This window comes from Bos indicus x Bos taurus, chromosome 26 (assembly GCF_003369695.1).
Source record: "Bos indicus x Bos taurus breed Angus x Brahman F1 hybrid chromosome 26, Bos_hybrid_MaternalHap_v2.0, whole genome shotgun sequence".
Taxonomy (NCBI): Eukaryota; Metazoa; Chordata; class Mammalia; order Artiodactyla; family Bovidae; genus Bos; species Bos indicus x Bos taurus.
In genome coordinates this window covers 7,945,091-7,966,405 of record NC_040101.1, presented here as the reverse complement: position 1 = coordinate 7,966,405, position 21,315 = coordinate 7,945,091, and the positions used below count along the sequence as shown (strand labels likewise).

The window sequence follows — 21,315 nt, the reverse complement described above, 5'->3', positions numbered from 1 at the left end:
AAACCGTTAAGACTCTCAAAGAATTCAGCAGGAAGTTTGCTGTTTTGTTAAATTCACCTTGCATTTAGGCCTTTTCGATGGGTGAGAACTGCTGAATGCATCTTACTCTTGATCATGATCTTATGCCTCAAGGCAGCATCAGCACCTCCATCTACTGGGAGCTTACAGGAGAGGCAGAATCTCACTGAATCAGAATCTGCAGTTAGGTGAGATTCCTAAAGCAAGTTCTCAGCCCTGAGGGCACACAGAGTCACCTGGGGACCTTTAAAGTTACTGAGGCCTGCGTGCAGCCCGAGATTCCAGCCTGGGGTAAGGCCTGAGAAACCCTGGTGCTTTTGATGTGCACAAGGGGATCTAATTGGAAGCAGGGAAAGTGAAAGTGAAGTCGCTCAAAGTGTCCGACTCTTTGGGCCCCGTGGACTGTAGCCTACCAGGCTCCTCTATCCATGGGATTTTCCAGGCAAGAATACTGGAGTGGGTTTCCATTTCCTTCTCCAGGGGATCTTCCAGACCCAGGGATCAAACCCAGGTCTCCCGCATTCCGCATTGTAGGCAGACAATGAGCCACCATCTGACCAACCAGGGAAGTCCGACTGGAAGCAACACCAACCTTAATAACCCCAGTCTTACAATCCCAACCAGGGTTGAGAAGTAGCAGCCTCTGACTGGTTTAGGAGGACCCCTACTTCAGTTTGCTATGTGTCTTATATAGACTGCAGGGGGCCAGGCAGGTCTAAGCCAGAACCTCCCAGGCAGACCAGTAAATACTGCCGTTGGTATGAGCAGACGCTCCAGTAACCCCTGGCTCAGATTTGATCTCTAACTTCCAAGCTGCTAAGAGGTGACTTGTTAGCTTCTTGGGGGGGAGGGAGGGGGTGCAGGGAGCAATGTGTCACTACCAATGACAAGGTGTTCCCTTTGACACAAGGACTCACCCCTAAGGAGCTACTCCACTGAGGCACTCATACACAAGATGCAAAGTGGCCACAGTCAGTTTAAGAGTGAAAAACTCATCACAATGTCACACCATCCTGCTGTACGCCTTAGATCTTTACACAGTGACCTCTGATGTATTAAATAAAACTATTAAAATTACGTTCCACTTCTAAAAGACAAAAAAGTAAACGACTGAAGAATAACCAAGATGTTTTCTGCTACGGAATTCTAACATACCCATTGAAGATAAAGTACTATCGTCACAGAGTGTGAACGTAAAATTCATGTTTTCTGATACAAAATTATAATATATCCACTTAAGATAAAATACTATGGTCATAGAGTGTGAAAATAAAAATTCATGCTTTGTGGCAAGATAAGAACAATTTAAACAGATCCTCTCTGCCCTCCTGGCCCCTCTGTCCCCTCTACTGTGCACTGTGTCTCAGTTAAGCAGCAACCAAACCTGCCCATTGGCAGAAGTACCTGCTCAACCACAAAGAGCAACACTTTCCAGCACCAGGAGGACAACTCCTTTAAGACAACATTCCTTCCTTTTTTTTTCTGGTCATGCCACTCGGCTTCCTGGAACCCGTGCCCCTTGCAGTGGAAGGGCAGAGTCTTAAATCACTGGACAGCCAGGAGTCCTACATTCCTTCTTAATCTTGTAAGGGCCAAGATGACCCATGACCGCTAACTCGCCCGATTGTGTAAGCTGTCAATAATGCGTCATCAAGTCTCAAAAAACTTATGCAAAACTGTGTTTTGACTTCTAATGGGAGGAACAGTTCTCGGGGCCTTCTGAGAGGCTGTTCCCAGGTTATAATTCTCAGTTTGGCTCAAATAAATTTTTCCATTTCTTTCTTAGATCAACTCAAAGAGAACAAGATAAACTTAAAACTACCAACATAGAAAAACATCCAAAATACCCCGCACAGGTAAAAAAATAAATAAAGTTACACAACAGCATGCATAGCAAGGATACTTTAATAGAAATGGCAAGGACTAGTTTACACATGGGAAAAGAGCGGTTATTTTGAAAGCAGAGAAGGAGTACTGAAAGAAACTTTCTTTTTATAATTTGTCTTTTTCTGGAGATTACCAAACAAACTGAAATGTTCTTAGAGAACACAAGAAACGAAGCAAATAAAAACATTCTCAGAGAGCTTAAAATGTGAGGTTAACTGATAACACTGCAGTAACCACACACTGGTCCCTAACATAGACATTTGAGACATGAGATTTAAAGATACACTGAAAACAAACACTTTTTACAAATTATATGGAACACTTAAAACATAATCTAGGAATATTGGACATTAATTCTTAATTCAAAGTAATGACATTCACAGAATACGTCTTGGTGCCAGCCAATATGGAGTTGACTTGTGTCAGCTTAATCATTCACCTTGCTAAAATTCAATGATTATGATTCAGCTTTATAAGGTTAAGCAAGTCTTCCAGGTAATACTAATAAAACTTTCTCAAACACAAACATCTGTACCAGCAAGGAAATTATTAAAAAGTATATAAATTATGTTCAGGGGCTTGATTAAAAGGCTGTCTATATAGCAAGGCACCTCACCTTAGAAAGAATACAAGCACAAAAACACTTAATCGAATATAAGATGCGGGACATTCTCTTAGTTATGTTACACAGCTAACTGCATGTCTATAAAAGTCATTCTGTTATACATGAACTGAAAAACATATATATATATATATATTTTTTTTTTTTTAAAGCCCTTGACGTGGAGGAGTGAAATATGCCTGCATTAAGCACAGAAACTCAGAGCTTTATGAACTGCATGTCTCCAGCTGGCTCCCAGGCGCCACTGAAAACTGTCACCACCCTCAGAAAGACAGGATGGTCTTGTTAATGATCTCCACCGCCTCTAGAATCTCATCCTCCTTGATCACAAGCGGGGGCGCAAACCTAATGATGTCGCCGTGGGTTGGCTTGGCCAGAAGTCCATTATCTCGCAGTCGCAGACACACCTTCCAAGCATCACAATCTAGTAAAGAAAACCATCCAGAGTATGCTGATCAATGATAAGGAGCCTGCAGGGGTGGGGCCGGCCTGGCAAAAACGGAATTCCCAGTACCCACTCAAGAAAGGCAGCTCTGAGTTACAAGCTTGCTTTTGGCTCCTACTCTTAAAAATGAAGTTACTTTTCAGCAATGGTTTGAATGGTATGATCAGATATGGGTTTTGTTGGGTTTTTGACCTAGCAAAAAAAACATGCTAAGGCAGATGTAATTAATTATATGAGGAAAGTGAAAGTGAAGTCACTCAGTTGTGTCCGACTCTTTGCAACCCCATGGACTGTGGCCTATCAGGCTCCTCCGTCCATGGGATTTTCCAGGCAAGAGTGTGGAGAGGACTGCCATTTCCTTCTCCAGGGGATCTTCCCGACCCAGGAATCGAACCCCATCTCCCGAATTGCAGGTAGACGCTTTACCGTCTGAGCCACCAGGGAAGCCCATTATATGAGGAACCAATGCATAAAAGAACTAAGGTATGATATAGATAACTAACAGGCACAGAATAAGCAACATTCAAACCCAGTGACCATTACACGTTTCTAACCTGGATTTGCCTCCTAAGCTGGTAGAACTAGACTTTCAGGATCCTCAAAACCCTGATTCCAACAAAAAACACCGAAGGGGCGACGGCCAGTGCCTGAGCCCCGCTCTAGACCCATCAAATCAGAGTCTGTGCAGTGAGGCTAGGCTTGGATTAATTTGTTAAAAAGCTCCCCAGGTTAAAACCATTGCTTTGAAAAGGAAGGGTTATGGCAAGAAAATCCAACCAGGAACTGTTATGGGTTACAAATGATGTGTTAAACATCAAATGCTCAGTTAAGTGGCAGCTGGGGTTATTTTTATTACCAACATCGCCGTTATCATTCTTATTATTACTGCTGCTCCTACTTATCACTGCTGATCTGCAAAGCGAAGGAGGAAAGGAGAGGAGAGAGGAAACTGCAAAGTGCTCTGTGCTGTCTTCCTAACAGAAACCAAACTGAACTCTCCAAGTACTGTATAAATAACCTAGGGCGGAATAACAAATGACTTGAAGGAATACATAGGTGAAATTAGTCAAATGTGCCTTCTTGTAGGAAACAGCTATATTTCTAAGACCATTAATATAAATCAGGTAATAAGAGTACTGCATGCGTATGTGCTAAGTTGCCTCAGTCATGTCCTGACTCTTTGCGACCCCATGGACTATAGCCCACCAGGCTCCCCCATCTGTGGGATTTTCTAGGCAAGAATACTGGAGTGGGTTGCCATTTCCTTCTCCAGGGGATCTTCCCGACCTGGAGATCAAACCCGGGTCTCCTGCATTGTGGGCAGACGCTTTACCATCTGAGCCACCAAGGAATCCCTCTCCTATAAGAATAGTACCTTGTAAAATATTTTGTCTCCATACCTTTGGTTTCTCTGATAACAATAGCATTTAGTAATCCTTTTCCTCTTACAGTCGTTACAACATCAGAAGGCAGCTTCATGAGTTCATTTCTCAAGATGATACCCATTTTCTCTGCATTTTCAGCAAGGTTTTCTTCTTCCAAAACCTATGTTTCAAGAAAAATTACACATATATTAAAGACTGCCTTTTTCATGTTGCTCTTTGGAAGGGAATGTGAACTACAAGCAAAGGAAGAAGAGGATCAGATAAAGACCAAAGTAACTTAACTTTCACTTCTATTTTTCAAAGCCTGTACCAGTTTGATTTCTCATCACGTAACAGACACTTACTCAGACAGAGCCTTGCTTTATTCAAAAACCCATCATTAATCTGATTCTGTGGCAAAATGAAGATTAAATTTGTTTAATGCAACTGATAAATTTTCTTCTTAGGTAAATAAATCAGTGGGCTGAACACATTTTTTAACTGCAATAGAATTTCTTTTGGCTTCTTTTTCCTCCTAAAAAGTCCATCCTCAGAGATTACATAACAATTTTATGCCTTTTGTAGGCATTTGAGGAATAAGTCTGAAAGCGTTCAAATCCCCACTTTAACAACAATAAGAAACCACGTGGGCTAAGCCAGAGGCTTCACAGGCCAGCCTGGCCACAAAGGGAAAGCTCTAGGTGGACAGGCCAGGACGTGCGGGCCCAAAGCCCTGGGAGACTACAAACTTGGGAAGCCCACGCAATCCTTCTCTATACTTCATGTTCTGTAATACACTGCAATCTTGTAACATTTCTTATTACACGAGTGAGCTTAGACTTAAAAGTCACTTCAGCACCACCTCCAGGATACTGGCTACCATATAGTTCAGTTCAGTCACTCAGTCGTGTCTGACTCTTTGCGACCCCATGGACTGCAGCATGCCTCCCTGTCCATCACCAACTCTCGGAATTCACTCAAACTCATGTTCATTGAGTCAGTGATGCCATCCAACCCTCTCATCCCCTGTTGTCCCCTTCTCCTCCCGCCTTCAATCTTTCCCAGCATCAGGGTCTTTTTCAGTGAGTCAATTCTTCGCATCAGGTGGCCAGAGTACTGAAGTTTCAGCTTCAGCATTGGTCCTTCCAATGAACATTCAGGACTGATTTCCCTTAGGATGGCCTGGTTGGCTCTCCTGAGAGCTGCCATCAGGTTTTACCTCCAGGGCTGCGATAGCCACTCGGCAGCCCAGCGGATTGCCTCCATACGTAGAACCATGTTCCCCTGGCTTAATGGTCAGCATTATTTCATCATCACACAACACTGCGGACACCTAAAAGACAGAAGAGAATTAAGCACGGACCAAGTCTCTTCTCAGATGAACCACTCTTATTCTTATAGAAACAGATATTTATGAAGCAGATATTAAATCTGACATGAAGCTTCAACCAACAAGAGCCACGCATCAGCCTCCTTAAACACTGTGACAGAACGATGACCGCCCTAACTCGTTCCAAGCACGCTGGGCATGGTTCAGTGGTGCAGAGTAATATTCTGGAACTAAAAGAAAGCTATTTCTGCAATGATATAATTTAGAATTCTTTCCACTCTCAGGGTGAAATGTTTTAATTGCTTAGAAAGTAATGTTCTGCACTAAACATTCAGAGCCCTTTAATCCATACCAATTGCTGGCTCTGAACGGCACACCCAAGAAAAGAATTAACAATTAAATGTCAATTTTTTCCAATCTCTGCATTAATCAGTCAATGGTTTTAAACAATTAGTATGTTTCTAAACTATGGGAAAAAAGCACAGACGTCTACAGGAGTACTCTGGAGATAAAATGGTTCCATCCAAAATAAATGCAGTGAAGCAAACCCAAGGTACACTCAATTCTCCAGTTAAACTAAGTGGGGTTAACCATGGAACTCTGAAATGTTTTTATCACACGTATTCCAGGTGACCTATGTATATAAACCACACTAAATAAAACCAAACTCCCAGAAAGGCACAGTCAGTCATGTAAAAATATCTCAGGGATTCATGAGAAGAGGGAAAATACAGAGAGTGGTTGAGCATTCAACTTACAGGGTATAAACCACCAGAAAGTGCCTTTCCTAGAAGGACAATATCAGGTCGGACATTTTCGTGGTCAATGGCCAGCCATCTCCCAGTTCTGGCCAAGCCTGTCTGGATTTCATCAGCAATAAACAGAACCTATTGGAAAACAACAAAATAACATAAATGAAAATAGTATATGAAAATAATCAATTATTTCCATAGCGAAATACTTATCTTTATTTTACTCTTTCCTGCACAAATCTGTCATTCTGACATCCCCTCAGATTTGCGAAAGCATTCTAATTACCCACATGACTTCAATAGTGCGGGACACACAGTCATCTCCTGTCAGGCCACCCTGCCCCACAGGGCACTGTCCTACATGGTGGAAGGGCGGGTATGCAAAGTGAGGGTTTTGCGGGGGGCTTCTGAATAGAACTACTCTCTGGGAACAGATTTCTAATTTATTTCTCAACCATTTGTTAATATGTACTTCTTATTACTATTTACTAGTTTGGTGAAAGAAGAGGGGGAGAGAGCTTAAATTCTGGAGCAAAGGGATACGACAAAAGCTTTGAGAAGAAGCCAAGCACGGGCTGCTGGGGCAGAGAGGAAGGAGCCGGGCTGAGGGTCCACCAGGGCCCGGCCAGTAAAGTCAGCTTCTCTGCAGCCTGCTGCTAGAAAGTTCTATCAGCCCTAGAAAGTTGGGAGGCTCTTAGAATGAAGCCTCCTTCTAGTCGAAAGGTGATGCAATCTCTGAGCTTATCCTATCGGCCAAACCCTAAGTGAGGCAGGCAAGTGCGCGGCCTTGACCTGGTGCTGGGTGCAGAGCTCGCGGACGCCCACGAGGTAGCCTGGATCCGGAACAACAACGCCCGCTTCACCCTGGATTGGTTCCACCATGAACGCGGCAACGTTTGGGTCCTGAAGCGCACGCTATGGAAACAGCACAAGTATGTTCTTAGTAACTTCCTTTCGAATCTATTTGATCTGAAGTCACACAACGCACGTGTTTTCCCATAAGAGTAAGTGTGCAAATTAAGTTTTCACACTAACTTATATTCTGACTTCCAAGCACAACTTTTCTGACAATCAATTACAATCAAAAAGCTCCAAATACCTCAGCTTTAAGCTACTCCATCCTGTATTTTCTAATACAATACTCAAATGTACTGCAAATAAGAACTAGTGAAAATGGCCTTTTAAAACGCCATTAAAGAGATACATTAAAAGTGCATCTTTTTATTTTAGAAGTCTTCCACTTCATAATTTTAAAAAGCTGGCTGAAAACTCACTAATTTTTGTGTATCAAAGTAATTAACAGGTAATACTCAAGTTAATACTTATGTAGGAGACAAATCTAATGGTTAGTTGGCAGTTAGGATTAGGCCATGGAACCTGGTTTCCACATGTTAGCAACTAACTGACCATTACAGAGAACAGTGTGAATCCTGGCCCGACTTAAACATAAGTTATGAGATGTATGACTCTTGGTACAATCAGATGTCTGTTTTCAATTCATACACTGCACAAATGCAGGTTCTATGTACTATGAGCTAAAGCACCGTGATACCAGGTGAAGTACCTCAAGGGCAGGCAGATCATTATACGGAATGATTTCAAAACCCGGCATAAATGGTCCAAAACCATCGTAACTGGTTGGGTCAGTGGAGCTGGAGATAGCAGACAATGTCCTACCCCAGAAGTTCCCAGCTAGAAAGAAGAAACAAACAGTCATTTTTTTCAAACAAACCCCCCAATTTAATTTCACAGTTCCCCAAAAATACTCCAGAAAGCTTTCTGTTTTCCTGGCCACGACGCACTACTTGTGGGGTCCGAGTTCCTGGACGGCTCTACTGAGGCTCCCAACTGTAACACATAGCATAGGCCCTGAGGAGAGAGATTTGTCTTTTCTTTCAATAATCCCAAACCCTAAAAACTGAAGCATTCAATACGTGTTTTTCTAAAGACAGTTTTTCTAGACACATTTATGATAGTGACATGAAAAAATGACTATCCTTCATAGAGAATCTGTACTTCTCCTTTTAAAAATCCAACACTACAGGCTAACTATTCTACAGAATGAGTTTTATATTTCATTTGGATAAAATATCCTCAGGCAGTCTGAAAACTTTCAATTTGCCTTCCGTGGTGTTATAAGCTATTATGCACTAGAAGACAAACGTTGACCTTTATTCAGGAACAATTTTTACCCATTAATTTGTTTTAGTAATCTGAAGACTGATTAATAATGTCAGGCACTGCTCTAGGTGTTGGGGACAGAATGATGGCTGGCAAGCTCCCTGCCCTCAAGGAGCTTCTGTGCTCTTAGGGAAGACACACCACGACAGAACCAGTGAAGCAAATGCATAAGGTGACGTCAATGTGGTTAAATTCAAGAAAAGAAACAAACTAGAGTAAGAGAGGCTTGGAGTTTCTCCCGCTTTAAAAAAAAAATCTTCTCACCCTCAATGCCAGCAGCAACTCAATTAACCCAGTGCTGAATTATGCTTTTGAACTGCGGTGTTGGAGAAGACTCTTGAGAATCCCTTGGACTACAAGGAGATCCAACCAGTCCATCCTAACGGAGACCAGTCCTGGGTGTTCACTGGAAGGACTGATGCTGAAGCTGAAACTCCAATACTTTGGCCACCTCATGCGAAGAGGTGACTCATCTGAAAAGACCCTGATGCTGAGAAAGACTGAGGGCAGGAGGAGAAGGAGACGATACGATGAGATGGTTGGATGACATCACTGACTCAATGGACAGGAGTTTGAGTAACTCTGGGAGTTGATGACGGACAGGGAGGCCTGGCATGCTGCGGTCCATGGGGTTACAAAGAGTCAGACATGACTAAGCGACTGAACTGAAGTGAATTATTATTCCAAGTTGGCTTCATAGCATCCTTCAGTACAACCCCTGCAGAGCCTCTTTCAGCTATGAGTAATCCCTGCTTGGCTTGTCCACAAGCAACAGCATTATTGATTCTGCCCAGGCTTGTTTAAGATAAAGTGTGCCAATAGCCTACTTGCTCTCCGCCATGGGCCTCAGCAGGCTCACGCCCTGCAGCTTACCCTGCTGAATAAGGGATTGCAGCTGGGGCACAGTCCTCTGTCTCTTCCTACTGACTTCTCTCAATGCCTGGGAGAAACATCTTTGTGCCCTGTGCTAATATGAGAGAGACCGGACACAGTCTGTAAGGAGGAAAGTCACCAGAAAGGCCATTTTTGTTTGCAAGAGACAGTTATGTTGCCTTACAACTAAAGGCACGAAATTCCAAAATGGCAGATCAGAGAGCTGGGCAGGGACTTTCTTCCTCAGAAACAGGAATTGGTCACTGCCCCCTCCCCAGACACCAAACTTTGGCTGGCCATCAGATGAACTCTAGATTCTACTGTATTATGGGCTTTATAATTTAGCTATGTGTGTTCACAAGCAAAGTATTTCATGATTTCAACCATCACAAGAAAGAATCTCAGCCGTGTGCAGTGACAAATTTCTCCATAGATGTTTTTAAAAATTAAAATCAAAGTTTTAGAAAAGAAAAAGTCAGAACCTATCCCAAAGTCAGACTAAATCAATAATCTAAATTAACTGTTGGTCTCCCTACTCAGTATAAGTCATTCCTCTTAACCATTCGCAGAAATATATCAGGGGCAATGCCAGCCCTCCTCGTCCAACAGCTTTTAACAACACGGCACAATAATATCTCATAGTGTTTGAGATACACTAGGTTCAAACTTCCTATCATGCCTAGGACATGACCCTACATGAACATAACCCAACCTCAAAACCTCACAAAACTGCTGCAACATTTTTGTATGATGCTTGCATCAACAAAACTGTCTCATTAAACAGAAAACTGCTATGGAAAAAATCAGATAAGCAGATGGGAAATAAATCACACGGTCACTCACTCTAGGGAGGGAGGGATAGGGAGTTATAGGAGCATCCAAAAAATACTTGGAAATGAGCCGAAGAAAAGGAAATCTCTCAATTTTTATGCAACATTCAATGTATCATGCATGGCTAAGTCACTTCAGTCATGTCTGACTCTTTGAGACTCTGTGGACTGTAGCCCACCAGGCTCCTGTGCCCACGCCATTTCCTTCTCCAGGGGATCTTCCCAACCCAGGACGGGAAACTGCCGTCTCTTAGGCCTCTTGCATTAGCAGGCGGGTTCTTTACCACTAGTACCACCTGGGAAGCCTCGATATTACATATGTGAGACAAATACATTTGCAATATCTCATCTAAGTTAATAGTAACTAACAATTTTACGTTTCAATCACAGCAGTTAACACTGAATTTTACATACCTGCAAAAACAATCTTTGCTTTGTATTTCGGGATCCCCTTGACAGTATACCCCCATTTACGAGCAAGCTTGCAAGCAGTCTCTCCAGCCTCCACTCCTACCCAAGAGAACATTTTAAAATATCAGTTTCAAAAAATGTTTTAAATTACCAGAAAACAACAAGATTTTCTTGGCTATTTTAACCAAAAAAAAAAAAAAAAAGGAAATGTTTTACCTGTATTCATAGGAAGAACTTTGTGGTAGTTGAAAAGTTTAGTAACATACTCTTCATATTCACCAAGCACGTTATTGTAGAAAGCCCTAGATGTTAAGGTCAACTTGTCCACTTGACTTTTCAAAGCATCCACAATCTTTGGATGACAATGCCCCTGGTTGACAGCACTGTAAGCACTCAGAAAGTCAAAATATTTTCTGCCTTCAACATCCCATACGTAAATGCCTAAAACATAAGGAAAATAATTTTAGAAAAATCACTAAATTACATAACCTTCAAAGATTAAGACTGCTAGCCAGCCCTCTGAATACCTACGTATGGACCTCCAGTTAACAGAGAATTGAGGTTAAGGCATATTTTTACTCAAGCATGATAAACTTTGGTTTATATGGAATTATATTTTATCTGTCCAGCATCAATTTACACATTTACTAAAAAACAGCAGTAACATGAAAAGATTTTATAAACTCTAGAGTAAAACCTTTATTCCTAGAAACCTGTTTATCATTTAAGGCTGAATTTTTTTTTTTCCTTCATTTTTCTTCTTTGCCGTGCCACGAGGTTTGTGGCATTCTCAGTTCCCTGACCAGGGATTAAATCCAGGTCACGTCAGAGAAGCCCAAAATCCTAATCACTAGGCCACCAGAGAACTCCTAAAGTTGGAATTTAAAGGAAGTTACACAAAACATAAAAATTGCGATTAATTGACTGTAAAAACCAACAAAATGAAAACAAATACTTCCAAATCAAGTAAGGATCTACTATCCAGAACTCCTACAACTCAACAAGGTATACAAGCCAATTAGAAACCGGCAAATGGAACTGCCTGGCAGTCCCATGGTTACGACTCCACACTTTCACTGCCAAGAGCCCCAGGTTCCATCCCTGGTGGAGGAGCTCAGATCCCACACGCTGCGTAGCACGGCCAAAAAAAAGAAGGTAAAGAACTTGAATGGACATTTCTCCAAACAGGATAAACAAATGACCAACCAGCACATGAAAAGATGCTGTCATGAGTCATTAGAGAAAAACGCAAACCAAAACCGCAGTGGTAGCACTTACTACCACTGGGGTGGCTATCACTTCTTAAAAAGGAAAACGAGAATTGGCAAGGATGTGTAGAAACTGAAACTCGTATATGTAACTAATTGGAATGTAAAGTGGTGCAAGAGCTGTTGAAAACAGCTTGGGGGTTCCTCACAAGTTAAAGTGAAACATAAAATACCGTATGACCCCACAACCGAACGCCTCGAAGCGGAAGACAGGTGTTCAAACAGAAATGTGTTATTTGAAATAGCCAAAAGGAGAAATAACCCAAATGTCCATCAACTGATTAAAGGACACACATGTGCTATCTCCGTAAAATGGAGAACTTGATTCAACCAGAAATAGCAATGCATCCTAACTCGTGCTACAACGTGGAAGAACCTTGAAAACATGGGGCCACGTGAAACAGGGCACATGTTGTCTGTCCCCATCTACACGAAACATCTAGAACAGGCAAGTCTGTAGCAACAAAAAGCAGATGAGTAGCTGCCAGGTTCTAGGGGAGGAAGCAGTGGGGAGTGTGGCACTTCCTTTGGGGATGATGAAAAATGTTCTAGAACGAGGTAGCGGTGACAGTTGGACAACATTATAAATGTGCTCACTGCCACTGAATTAAACACTGGTTAAAACGGTAAATTTTATGCTACGTACATTTTATAACAATTTTTTTAAGCTGACCATAGATATTAAAATGTATTAGGTGCTCACCTAATTTCTGCCATGTACTTAACATACTTAACATACTTAACATACTTAAAGGTGCTTTTGTCCTTTATCTCATCAAAAACCCTCTTCCTTACAAAAACCACCATCCTTACACTACAGAGGTTAAGAAGTAGATGTTTAGATTATAACTAGCCCAAGCTGGCATGCATGCAACCAGGACTTGAACCCAGTCAGATTCTAGAGTGCACGCTCTGCTACTGTAGGTAAAGAACATTTTTACAAATCAGTAAAATATAAACCTAGATTTTCATCTGTTCAGAAGGAGCTCTATTTATTACAGTACTGGTCCCAAATCAAAAAAACATATAGGCAAATGACTATTAGCTTCTGGCCCAGAGCTAAGTAATAAACTTCGGCTCGATTTGATAATGGCTGTTATTTCAAAATATGGATTAAATCACCATTTGGCAACAATCAGTAATCATTTATTCAGACAAGAATCATTAACGGATGCTAAAAGTGGGAGTAAAAGGTTTTTACACCTTACCAGTCATCCCCAAATGGATGTTCATGCTAAAAATTATTGGCCTGTACTCTGCAAAAATATCAAGGTCAAGAAACCAAATACTGAGGAATTATTCTGGATTAGACTAAACAGCCCTGAAAACCGAATGCAACCCATGGTGTGACGTTTTCTTTTGCTACACAGGACAAGCGAGACCTGAATCAGGCCTGCAGATTAGAGAGCAGTGCTGTGCCACTGTGAATTTCCTGATTTTGATAATTACACTTTGTTATGTAAGACAGTCTTTGTGTTTCAGAAAAGGCACAAATATTTGGGGGTAAAGACGCGTGTCTGCAACTTCCTCTCAAACGGTTCAAGGAAAAGAAATGTATGTGTGTTTCTGGACAAAGATGATTATGCAAGTGAAATTAAAAAAAAAAAAAAGGACTTGGGAAATCTGGGTGAAGAGCAACAAAAGAGAAATTCTAGTGCCACTGTGGCAGCTTTTTACACCAAAATACAAGTTAAAGGGGAAAAAAGCGATAACAATATTATAGTACTTTACTCGTGTATTATACATTCCCTCCTGGCAAGTCCATCATGACCTTGCATTCCCCACAGCACCTAACACAGCAAGCATCAGAGACTCAATAGATGTTGAATTAATCATGCCTGCAGTACAGAAATTAAATGCCTCTAGAAAAATGTACAGTGAGAAAATATAATAGCAAGTTTTACAAAAAGGTAAAGCAAAGAATCGGGGGTGGTGCAAAGGGTGAAAACATACCCTTCCCTCTCTCCAGGGCTACAGGTAAAGGATGGTAGTTGTGGGCACCATATTTAGATTCCCGTTCAAAAATGTAATCAGAGGACGGAGGGCCTTGAACGGTTTTTTTAGTTGCAACAGATGTAGCAGAAGCCACTGAAGAATGAACTCCACGACCAAGGCCAGCAACAGTCTGCAAACGTGCTAGTTTGGAAAGCATGATGTCCTTCAAGTGGGAATATCACCGACCTGTCCAAAGAAAAGAGAAGGCATAAAGAATAAGACACTTCGCAGGGTGGGTAGATGTCTACTCATCAACTATATACTTGGAGCGCTCACCAAAGAATCAGGAAGGTAAGAGAGAACGGAGGTCTTAACTGCAAAGGGAAAGCAACATTTAAAAATTGTATAAAAAATTTTTAATTGAAAAAATAAAATGAAAAAAACAACAACACACAAAAGAGAACTAACCCCTGACTCCTGCCTTTGGGAACTTGAAGGGCAACGGGGCAAACAGGTGGACACACAAGTAAATCAACTCCAAAGGACGGACGCAAGCACAAAGCGCTCGAGGCTAGACGTCCAGGAGAGCAGGGAAGAACCATGCAAAGTAGACGCTTTTACTTTTCCCCAAACACCCTTCTGCACCACCTGACAAGCTCGAGGCAGTCAGGCAAGGCTGAACAGCACAGGCTGAACCACCATTCGAAAGGTATTTATGCGGGGGTGTGAGAGCCCAAAGGCAGAAACCAAACGAGAGATGCCGGCTGCCCTGGGGTGGGGGCGGGGAGGGCGGGGAGGCCAGAGATCATGGGGGCAGGGACAGAGGCTACTGCAACTACTTTGCATATCAACTTGGTCCTCCTGCAAGCAGTGAGGAAATCAGGGAAGAATTTGGTTTCCACAAAGGGACCAGAGACCATCCTAAAGTAAAAGTAAGAGCGGTGGGGTGGAAAAGTGATTCCTTAGGGGAAGGCAATGGCACCCCACTCCAGTACTCTTGCCTGGAAAATCCCATGGATGGAGGAGCCTGGTGGGCTGCAGTCCATGGGGTCACTAGGAGTCGGACACGACTGAGCGACTTCACTTTCACTTTTCATTTTCATGCATTGGAGAAGGAAATGGCAACCCACTCCAGTGTTCTTGCCTGGAGAATCCCAGGGACGGGGAGCCTGGTGGGCTGCCGTCTATGGGGTCGCACAGAGTCGGACACGACTGAAGCGACTTAGCAGCAGCAGGGGAAGGGAAGGGCTTTCTAAGTTTAGTGCAGGAAAGACAAGAAACTACAAAAGGTAAAATCTGCGGGACTTCCCAGGCAGTAGAGTGGTTAAAAACACTCCAGTGGTTAAAACCCCACGCTCCCAATACAGGGATTCAGGGGGCGTGGGACTGATCCCTGCTCGGGGAACTAAGATTCCACACGCTTCGTGGCATGACCAAAAAAAAGGTAAAATCTTATTATTTAGCCACAATTATCTAAAACGTCTCTGGGTTAAAATAATCACAAACAAAGATGGGGGCGCAAGTTTTGCAATTTCTAACAAATAGCCTTTGAAGAGCTTTTACATTGAGAGGAACAGACCAAAAACACAGCAGAACAATGTATGAGAGGAAAGGTTACAGCTCCCAGAAGAAACCGGCTACTCTGTTAGGATGATCGCTTCTGTGAAATTAACCCCCCTCACAAAAAGCTTCACCACAAAAGCAGCTGAAGGAGAAAAAGGCAACGAGGAACTAAAGCACCTCAAACTACAAGCTGAGAAGTTGAGTAATAAGTCCTAAATATCACGAGCAAACTGGCATTTACTGAGCATCTATTTATATATTCCAATGTCATCACTGCTCTCACCCCCCAGCACCAGCCCTAAAACCAGCCCCCACCAGCTGCAGCCCACTCTGTAGCCACCTGTATCATTAACAGTCACGACAAGTCACGACAAGTCACGACAAGCCACGACGCACAGACTGAGCGGGAGTACAGACTAAAGTAACTAAGAATAACAACAAGGAAATTGGAGACAATCCAGAACAATCATGGCAGGGGAGGGGGGCATGCTTTTTAAAGATACATTTCAAGATTAATGGAAAGTTGCCAACACTAGGCATACTTTATATGCCTATGCTTTTATAAAATGACCAGTTAACTCACATTTCAAGAGAAGTCTATTAATGACAAGTCAGGCCATGCAAATCTCCAGCATTCAGTTGGAGCTGCCCAATTAGCAAAAGCTAATACTTGGAACTTGGCTTACTTTGCTTTCAACTTGGCACTAGCCATTAAATCCGGTATGTTCAGGAATGTGCTAAAAGAAAATCCAGCACTTTGTGTGCCAAGACTCACCAACTAGCCTGTCCTCCCACAGCTGAGATTACAACAAGGATTTTTAACCCGAGATCCCGGGACGTCTTCAGAAGGTCCAATGACTCCTGAAATAAAATGCAGAATTATAAGCATAAGTGCATCTCTTTTTTTTTTTTTTTGAAGGAAAATATCCCTAATTTCTAGCAGATCTTATTTCAAAGAAATACATGTTAACAACAATAAAAAAATTATATAAGAATCATTCATGGGAGATAGCCATTAGCAAAAAAAGCAAAAATTCTAGTTATACTAGACAGAAATTCCCTAAAATGCTAAGTCTAAAACATTGATTTTTAGCTCTATTGCTTGAGTAGACACTCAGAATTAGTGCTCTGTTTGACCAACTAAAAAGTTAAAACGAGGTACTTTTCTAGTTTGGTGGTAAGACTGTGCTCCCAATGCAGGAGGCCTGGGTTTGACCCCAGGTCATGTAGCCATAGGCTACAACACGAGTTTGCAGGCCGAAACTAAGAGCAACACGTTGACTTTTGCCTTGATCAAATTAACAAAAAAACAAACAGTGCTACTTAGATATACTTTTAACTGAAACACTTTCTGAAAAGAACTGCAACTAGAATAAAAGCCTTAGAAGTGTTGTGCTCTTAGACCACTAATTTCACTCTCAAGATTAGATCCTAAAGCAACACTCAGGAATGTGGTGAAACATTCATTAATGAAAGACGTTCAACGATACGAGAATAGTTCAACATAATCGCATAATAGCATATTGCTATTTAAAATAATCAGTTTTCGATGACATGGAGATGTTTTATGACATGTTTAAGTGAAAAAAAATACAATCACATACACAGTTTCAACTCTACAAAAAATATACCCAAGGATGTTCAGGATGGTTACCTTTCCACTGTTCTATATTTTCCACGTTTTCTAATGATCAAGAATTACATTTATAAGGACTTCCCTGGTGGTCCGGTGGCTAAGACTTTGCCCTCCCAATGCAGGGGGCATGGGTTCGATCCCTGGTCAGGGAACAAAGATTACTGCATGCTGCACAGATAGGGCCCCCCAAAAAAGGCAGAAAGCACTCCCCCCGCCAAAAAAGAGGTGCTTGCTAAGTCACTTCAGTTGTGTCCAACTCTTTGCCACCCCATGAACTGTAGCCCCACCAGGCTTCTCTGTCCATGGGATTCTCCAGGCAAGAATACTGGAATGGGTTGCCGTGCCCTCCTCCAGGGGATCTTCCCAACCAAGGGATTGAACGCACATCTCCTGTGTTATCAGGCGGGTTCTCTACCACTAGGACCACCTGAGAAGCCGGGTGTGTGTGTCTGTGTACTGGGCAGGGGGTATTAAAAAAAACACTAAAACCTCTCTAAGCAGGAACACTGTGAGAAAGGAATCTTTGAAATTATATAAATTGAACATTTTCCTTTTATACAAGTCATTTGTTCAGCTCATTCGCAAAAGAAATGGGACAAAACATCCATTTACATGCCAAGTTCATAACTACAACTTACTAACAGTAACATCCAAAACATTACTAATACTCATGCTTGTTTTTAAAGATGAACTCTGAATATTTAATTCAACTGGTAAAAGTCCCGCTGTTCAATGCATTAAATGTACTAGGATCCTGTAAGCACATTTCTATTAAAAAGCCTTCTGTGTTCAAGTTACTGTGCTTGGCACAACATAAGAAATATTAGAGGAGAGTTAAGATGGGCTTAAAAATAGCCAGCATCAACAATTTCCTCTTCCAAAAAGGCTTGGAAAACCAGAAGAGTAGACCATAAGGTCCTCAGAGTTTGAAAATCAGGACTTAAAATTCTAGCTTGGGCTATTAAGAGTAACTTTATTTGGATGATTTTGTCCATTTTTTTTAGCTTCAATGTCCCCACTTGCAAAATGAAGTTGAAGCCACTCAAGACCATTACTGAGGATTACATGAGATAACGTTAAAGCATCAAACTTAGCACAAAATGACCAATTATTAATAGTTCCTTCTTGCCTTAAATTAACAAGGAAATTAGTCAATCTCTGCAACATTAAAAAAAAAGTCAAATCTTTTTTAAAACTGGAGCTCTTTTCTTCTACAAGTTTGTTTCTATTGACAAAAAATAAGGAACACAAGAAAATTACCTGAAATTCCATACTTCTGTGATAATCACTAACGTTTTTATCTTGTTTCTATGAATAAATACTATACATCTTAGCTCCCTTTCACACTTCCCTACTGAATTTACCACATCAGACCTTCCCTGACTCCCAGGACCTCTGCACAGATTTTTGTCACACATTCTAACACCTCAAGACACTTGTTTTCATGCCTGTCCACCTGAAAAGACAGTACTCCTTTCATGCCTGTACTCCTTAAAAAGACAGTAACTATGTCTTAAAATTCACTCTGCATCCCCAGAACCTAGCCCAGGTTTGGGCATTCCTTATCTGTCAAATGAATGAGGTCATTCCTAAACAGACTTAAGAGGGAATCAAGACAGACAAATAGCAAGGCCCTCCAGGAGACAGTCAAATCACTGACTCCTAGAGGATGGAGCAGAGTCTAAGAGGAGGCTAGTATGACATCACCAAGAAAAATCTTTTCATCAAGAGTTCTCTTCATTAGATCAGCTCACTCCAGGCTGTGCATTTAACCTAGGCTCCTAGAGAAGAGGACAAAGAGTTATTGACAACAAAAATTTTAATACTGAATATTTTCAGTAAAACACATAATTAACAAGGTCCTTCTTAAAGCTATTATTAGACCAATCCAATCCATCCTATCTACACTAGAACATACCTAAAATAGAATTCCATAAAAGGCTGCATTCTGAAGAGTTCTAGGAGAAGGAAATGGCAACCCACTCCAGCGTTCTTGCCTGGAGACTCCCAGGGACAGGGGAGCCTGGTGGGCTACCGTCTGTGGGGTCGCACTGAGTTGGACATGACTGAAGCGACTTAGCAGCAGCATGAAGTACTATTTTTTAAGATCATTATGAAAGGAAAACCAGCATGAATTCATCAGAAAGCCACTTAAAATATTCCACCTGAGGAAGAGTTTGGTTTTACTACTTTTGCCAAATATTTACTTTTCTTGAGGCAACCATTCACAAATACAGTCCTTTTTGGAAAGTTCAGCCAACAAAAGTTTAGGGTTTTGTTGGTTGTTTTTTTTTTACGTAATCTGGCTCAGAGTCAACTCAAGTGCGTCACTGGCAAACACCTTAAGCTGTTACTACTGAAAATGTACTGGCACAGTTAGGTCACACCCTCCACACGCCTCCAAAATCCACTCACCACTAACTTTAAATGTGGATTACACCCATCCCTGGGAACTCAGTAAAGGGCGTAAACTATGCCCACAAGTTACTGTAATAGAGGAGGAGTATGGGTGGAAATAAAAATACAGCCTCTTTGAGGGGGGAAAAAAAAGTCTTTTTCAGAATTTTTACCATTCCAAGTTATACTGGGTCTTTTGGGAAGCAGATGGAAAACTAATCTTGAGCACCACGAAAAACTGCAAACCCAAAACAGTAACCTTTACTATTTAAACCTCACTAAAAGATTTTACTTTCCCACCAGGCTGTTACAGTCAGGAACTAGATTTTCTTAAGACAGAACCAGGATATTCTAATGAAAGAAGCTTATTGTTCCCAGTGGATTAAGATGAAGAGCGCGTATTACGTATCTAAAGAACAGTTCCAGGTTCCAATGGAGAAAACAAGTTTCCCTATAGAAACTCTTAGAACTCCGAAGAAGAGACTGAGAACCGAGAAGGAAGTAATTTCTTAAAGCCACTTCATTCCAAAGTCACTTCTCCTTCCCCCCGCTTAATTTATCACCTTATCAGAGGTGAAAGCTGAACCTCAAGAAGGTAAGAAATACGGTAACAGAGGGAGGAGACTAGGTCACTGAGTACAGGTGTCCCACTCAATTCAACCAGAATGTATTAAATGCTCAGCACCGTTGACGAAGAAACTCGAACGACGACGTCTTCGTGCTCAAAGTCCTGTGGAGCCCAACCCCTTGACATCACGTAGTTAACCTGAACGCTACGGTAAGGCTCTACCTGCCTGATGACTTATTTGAACAAAGGCTGGAGGAGAAAAGGAGATAGCTTATGGGAGGGGAGGAGATGGGCAGGTAGCTACAGGGGCCCCCAGAGCTGCCCGGGTGGGCTCGGACCTCTTCTCAATAAGAGTCGGGGCGCCCCACTCTTGTAGGCAAAACTCCATGGGTTTACCGAGCAGTCCCGCGTATCCAGAATGCGACCCGCCCCGCGCGCCGGCACCCTAAAGGGCCTCCTTCCGGAAACCCCCAAGGCGCCCGAGAGGCTCCAGGCCAAGGCCCAGGGACCCTGGGCCGCCTGGTGCCCCGGCGCGGGCTGGGGGATACTGCAGGCCGGGGAGGGCGGGGGCGGAGCGCCGGCCAGCCCGGCTCCGCCCGCTCTGGCAGGCGGAGGTGCCACATCCACAGCCTCCCTCTCTGTCCTCCTGTCTCCGGGCCGGGATGCGCCGCGCCCTGCCCGCCCGGATTGCGCGCGGGCCGGCGGCTCTCCGGGCCACTCCCCTCCCCGCGCCCCAGATCACCCGGGAGTCCGGGGCCCGCTGCGCAAAGCCGCTGCGCAGGCAGAGCCTGCCCTTCGGGTGGAGGCCCAGCGCGCCCCCTCCGCGCGCTCCCCGCAACCTGGGACCCGAGCCGCTCACGCCCGCCTCGCCCCGCCCCGCCGCGGCCCGGGGCGCCCGGCCCCTGCCCAAGCTCCGGCCCGGGCCCCGCGGCCCCCCGCACGGATACCTGGCGGCACTTCCAAGACCAGCCCGGGGACACGCGGCGTCCAAGGATCAGCTGCGTCGACGGCGACGCGTCACAGAGCTTAAGATGCGCCTGCTGCCCCGCCCCCCGCGGACGCCCTTGCCGCCCATTGGCCGGCGGCGGAGGACTGGCCACCAATCGCCGTGGGCCCGCCCCCCGCCCCGGCGCCGCGCATCCCGTACTCAGACGGGGCACTGGTTCGAGCCGTTCTCCTGCGCCTTCCGCGCCCCGCAATTCCGGGCAGCGGTCGGGGTCGGTACCTGAGTTCAG

General features: G+C 43.3%; 1 protein-coding gene across 1 annotated transcript; it reads right to left on the bottom strand.

The window, feature by feature from the left end:
• Window positions 1-1,905: 1,905 nt before the first annotated feature.
• On the bottom strand, window positions 1,906-21,127 carry OAT (ornithine aminotransferase). Its single transcript, XM_027528750.1, has 11 exons — window positions 21,028-21,127; window positions 16,255-16,340; window positions 13,935-14,162; window positions 10,930-11,154; window positions 10,717-10,812; window positions 7,983-8,110; window positions 7,211-7,333; window positions 6,425-6,553; window positions 5,556-5,669; window positions 4,373-4,517; window positions 1,906-2,951 (listed from the first exon to the last, which is right to left on the bottom strand). Exons 3-11 carry the CDS (start codon window positions 14,131-14,133, stop codon window positions 2,791-2,793), a joined length of 1,320 nt encoding a protein of 439 aa, XP_027384551.1. The 5' UTR covers window positions 14,134-14,162; window positions 16,255-16,340; window positions 21,028-21,127; the 3' UTR covers window positions 1,906-2,790.
• Window positions 21,128-21,315: the final 188 nt, after the last annotated feature.

Excerpts from the sequence above, each read along its gene's own strand:
- OAT (XM_027528750.1), bottom strand. The coding sequence starts at position 14,133 with ATGCTTTCCAAACTAGCACGTTTGCAGACTGTTGCTGGCCTTGGTCGT. Across the intron at positions 8,111-10,716 it reads AGCAAAGATTGTTTTTGCAG|CTGGGAACTTCTGGGGTAGG; the intron begins GTATGTAAAATT and ends TCTTCTTTCTAG. Across the intron at positions 5,670-6,424 it reads TTTCTGGTGGTTTATACCCT|GTGTCCGCAGTGTTGTGTGA; the intron begins GTAAGTTGAATG and ends TCTGTCTTTTAG.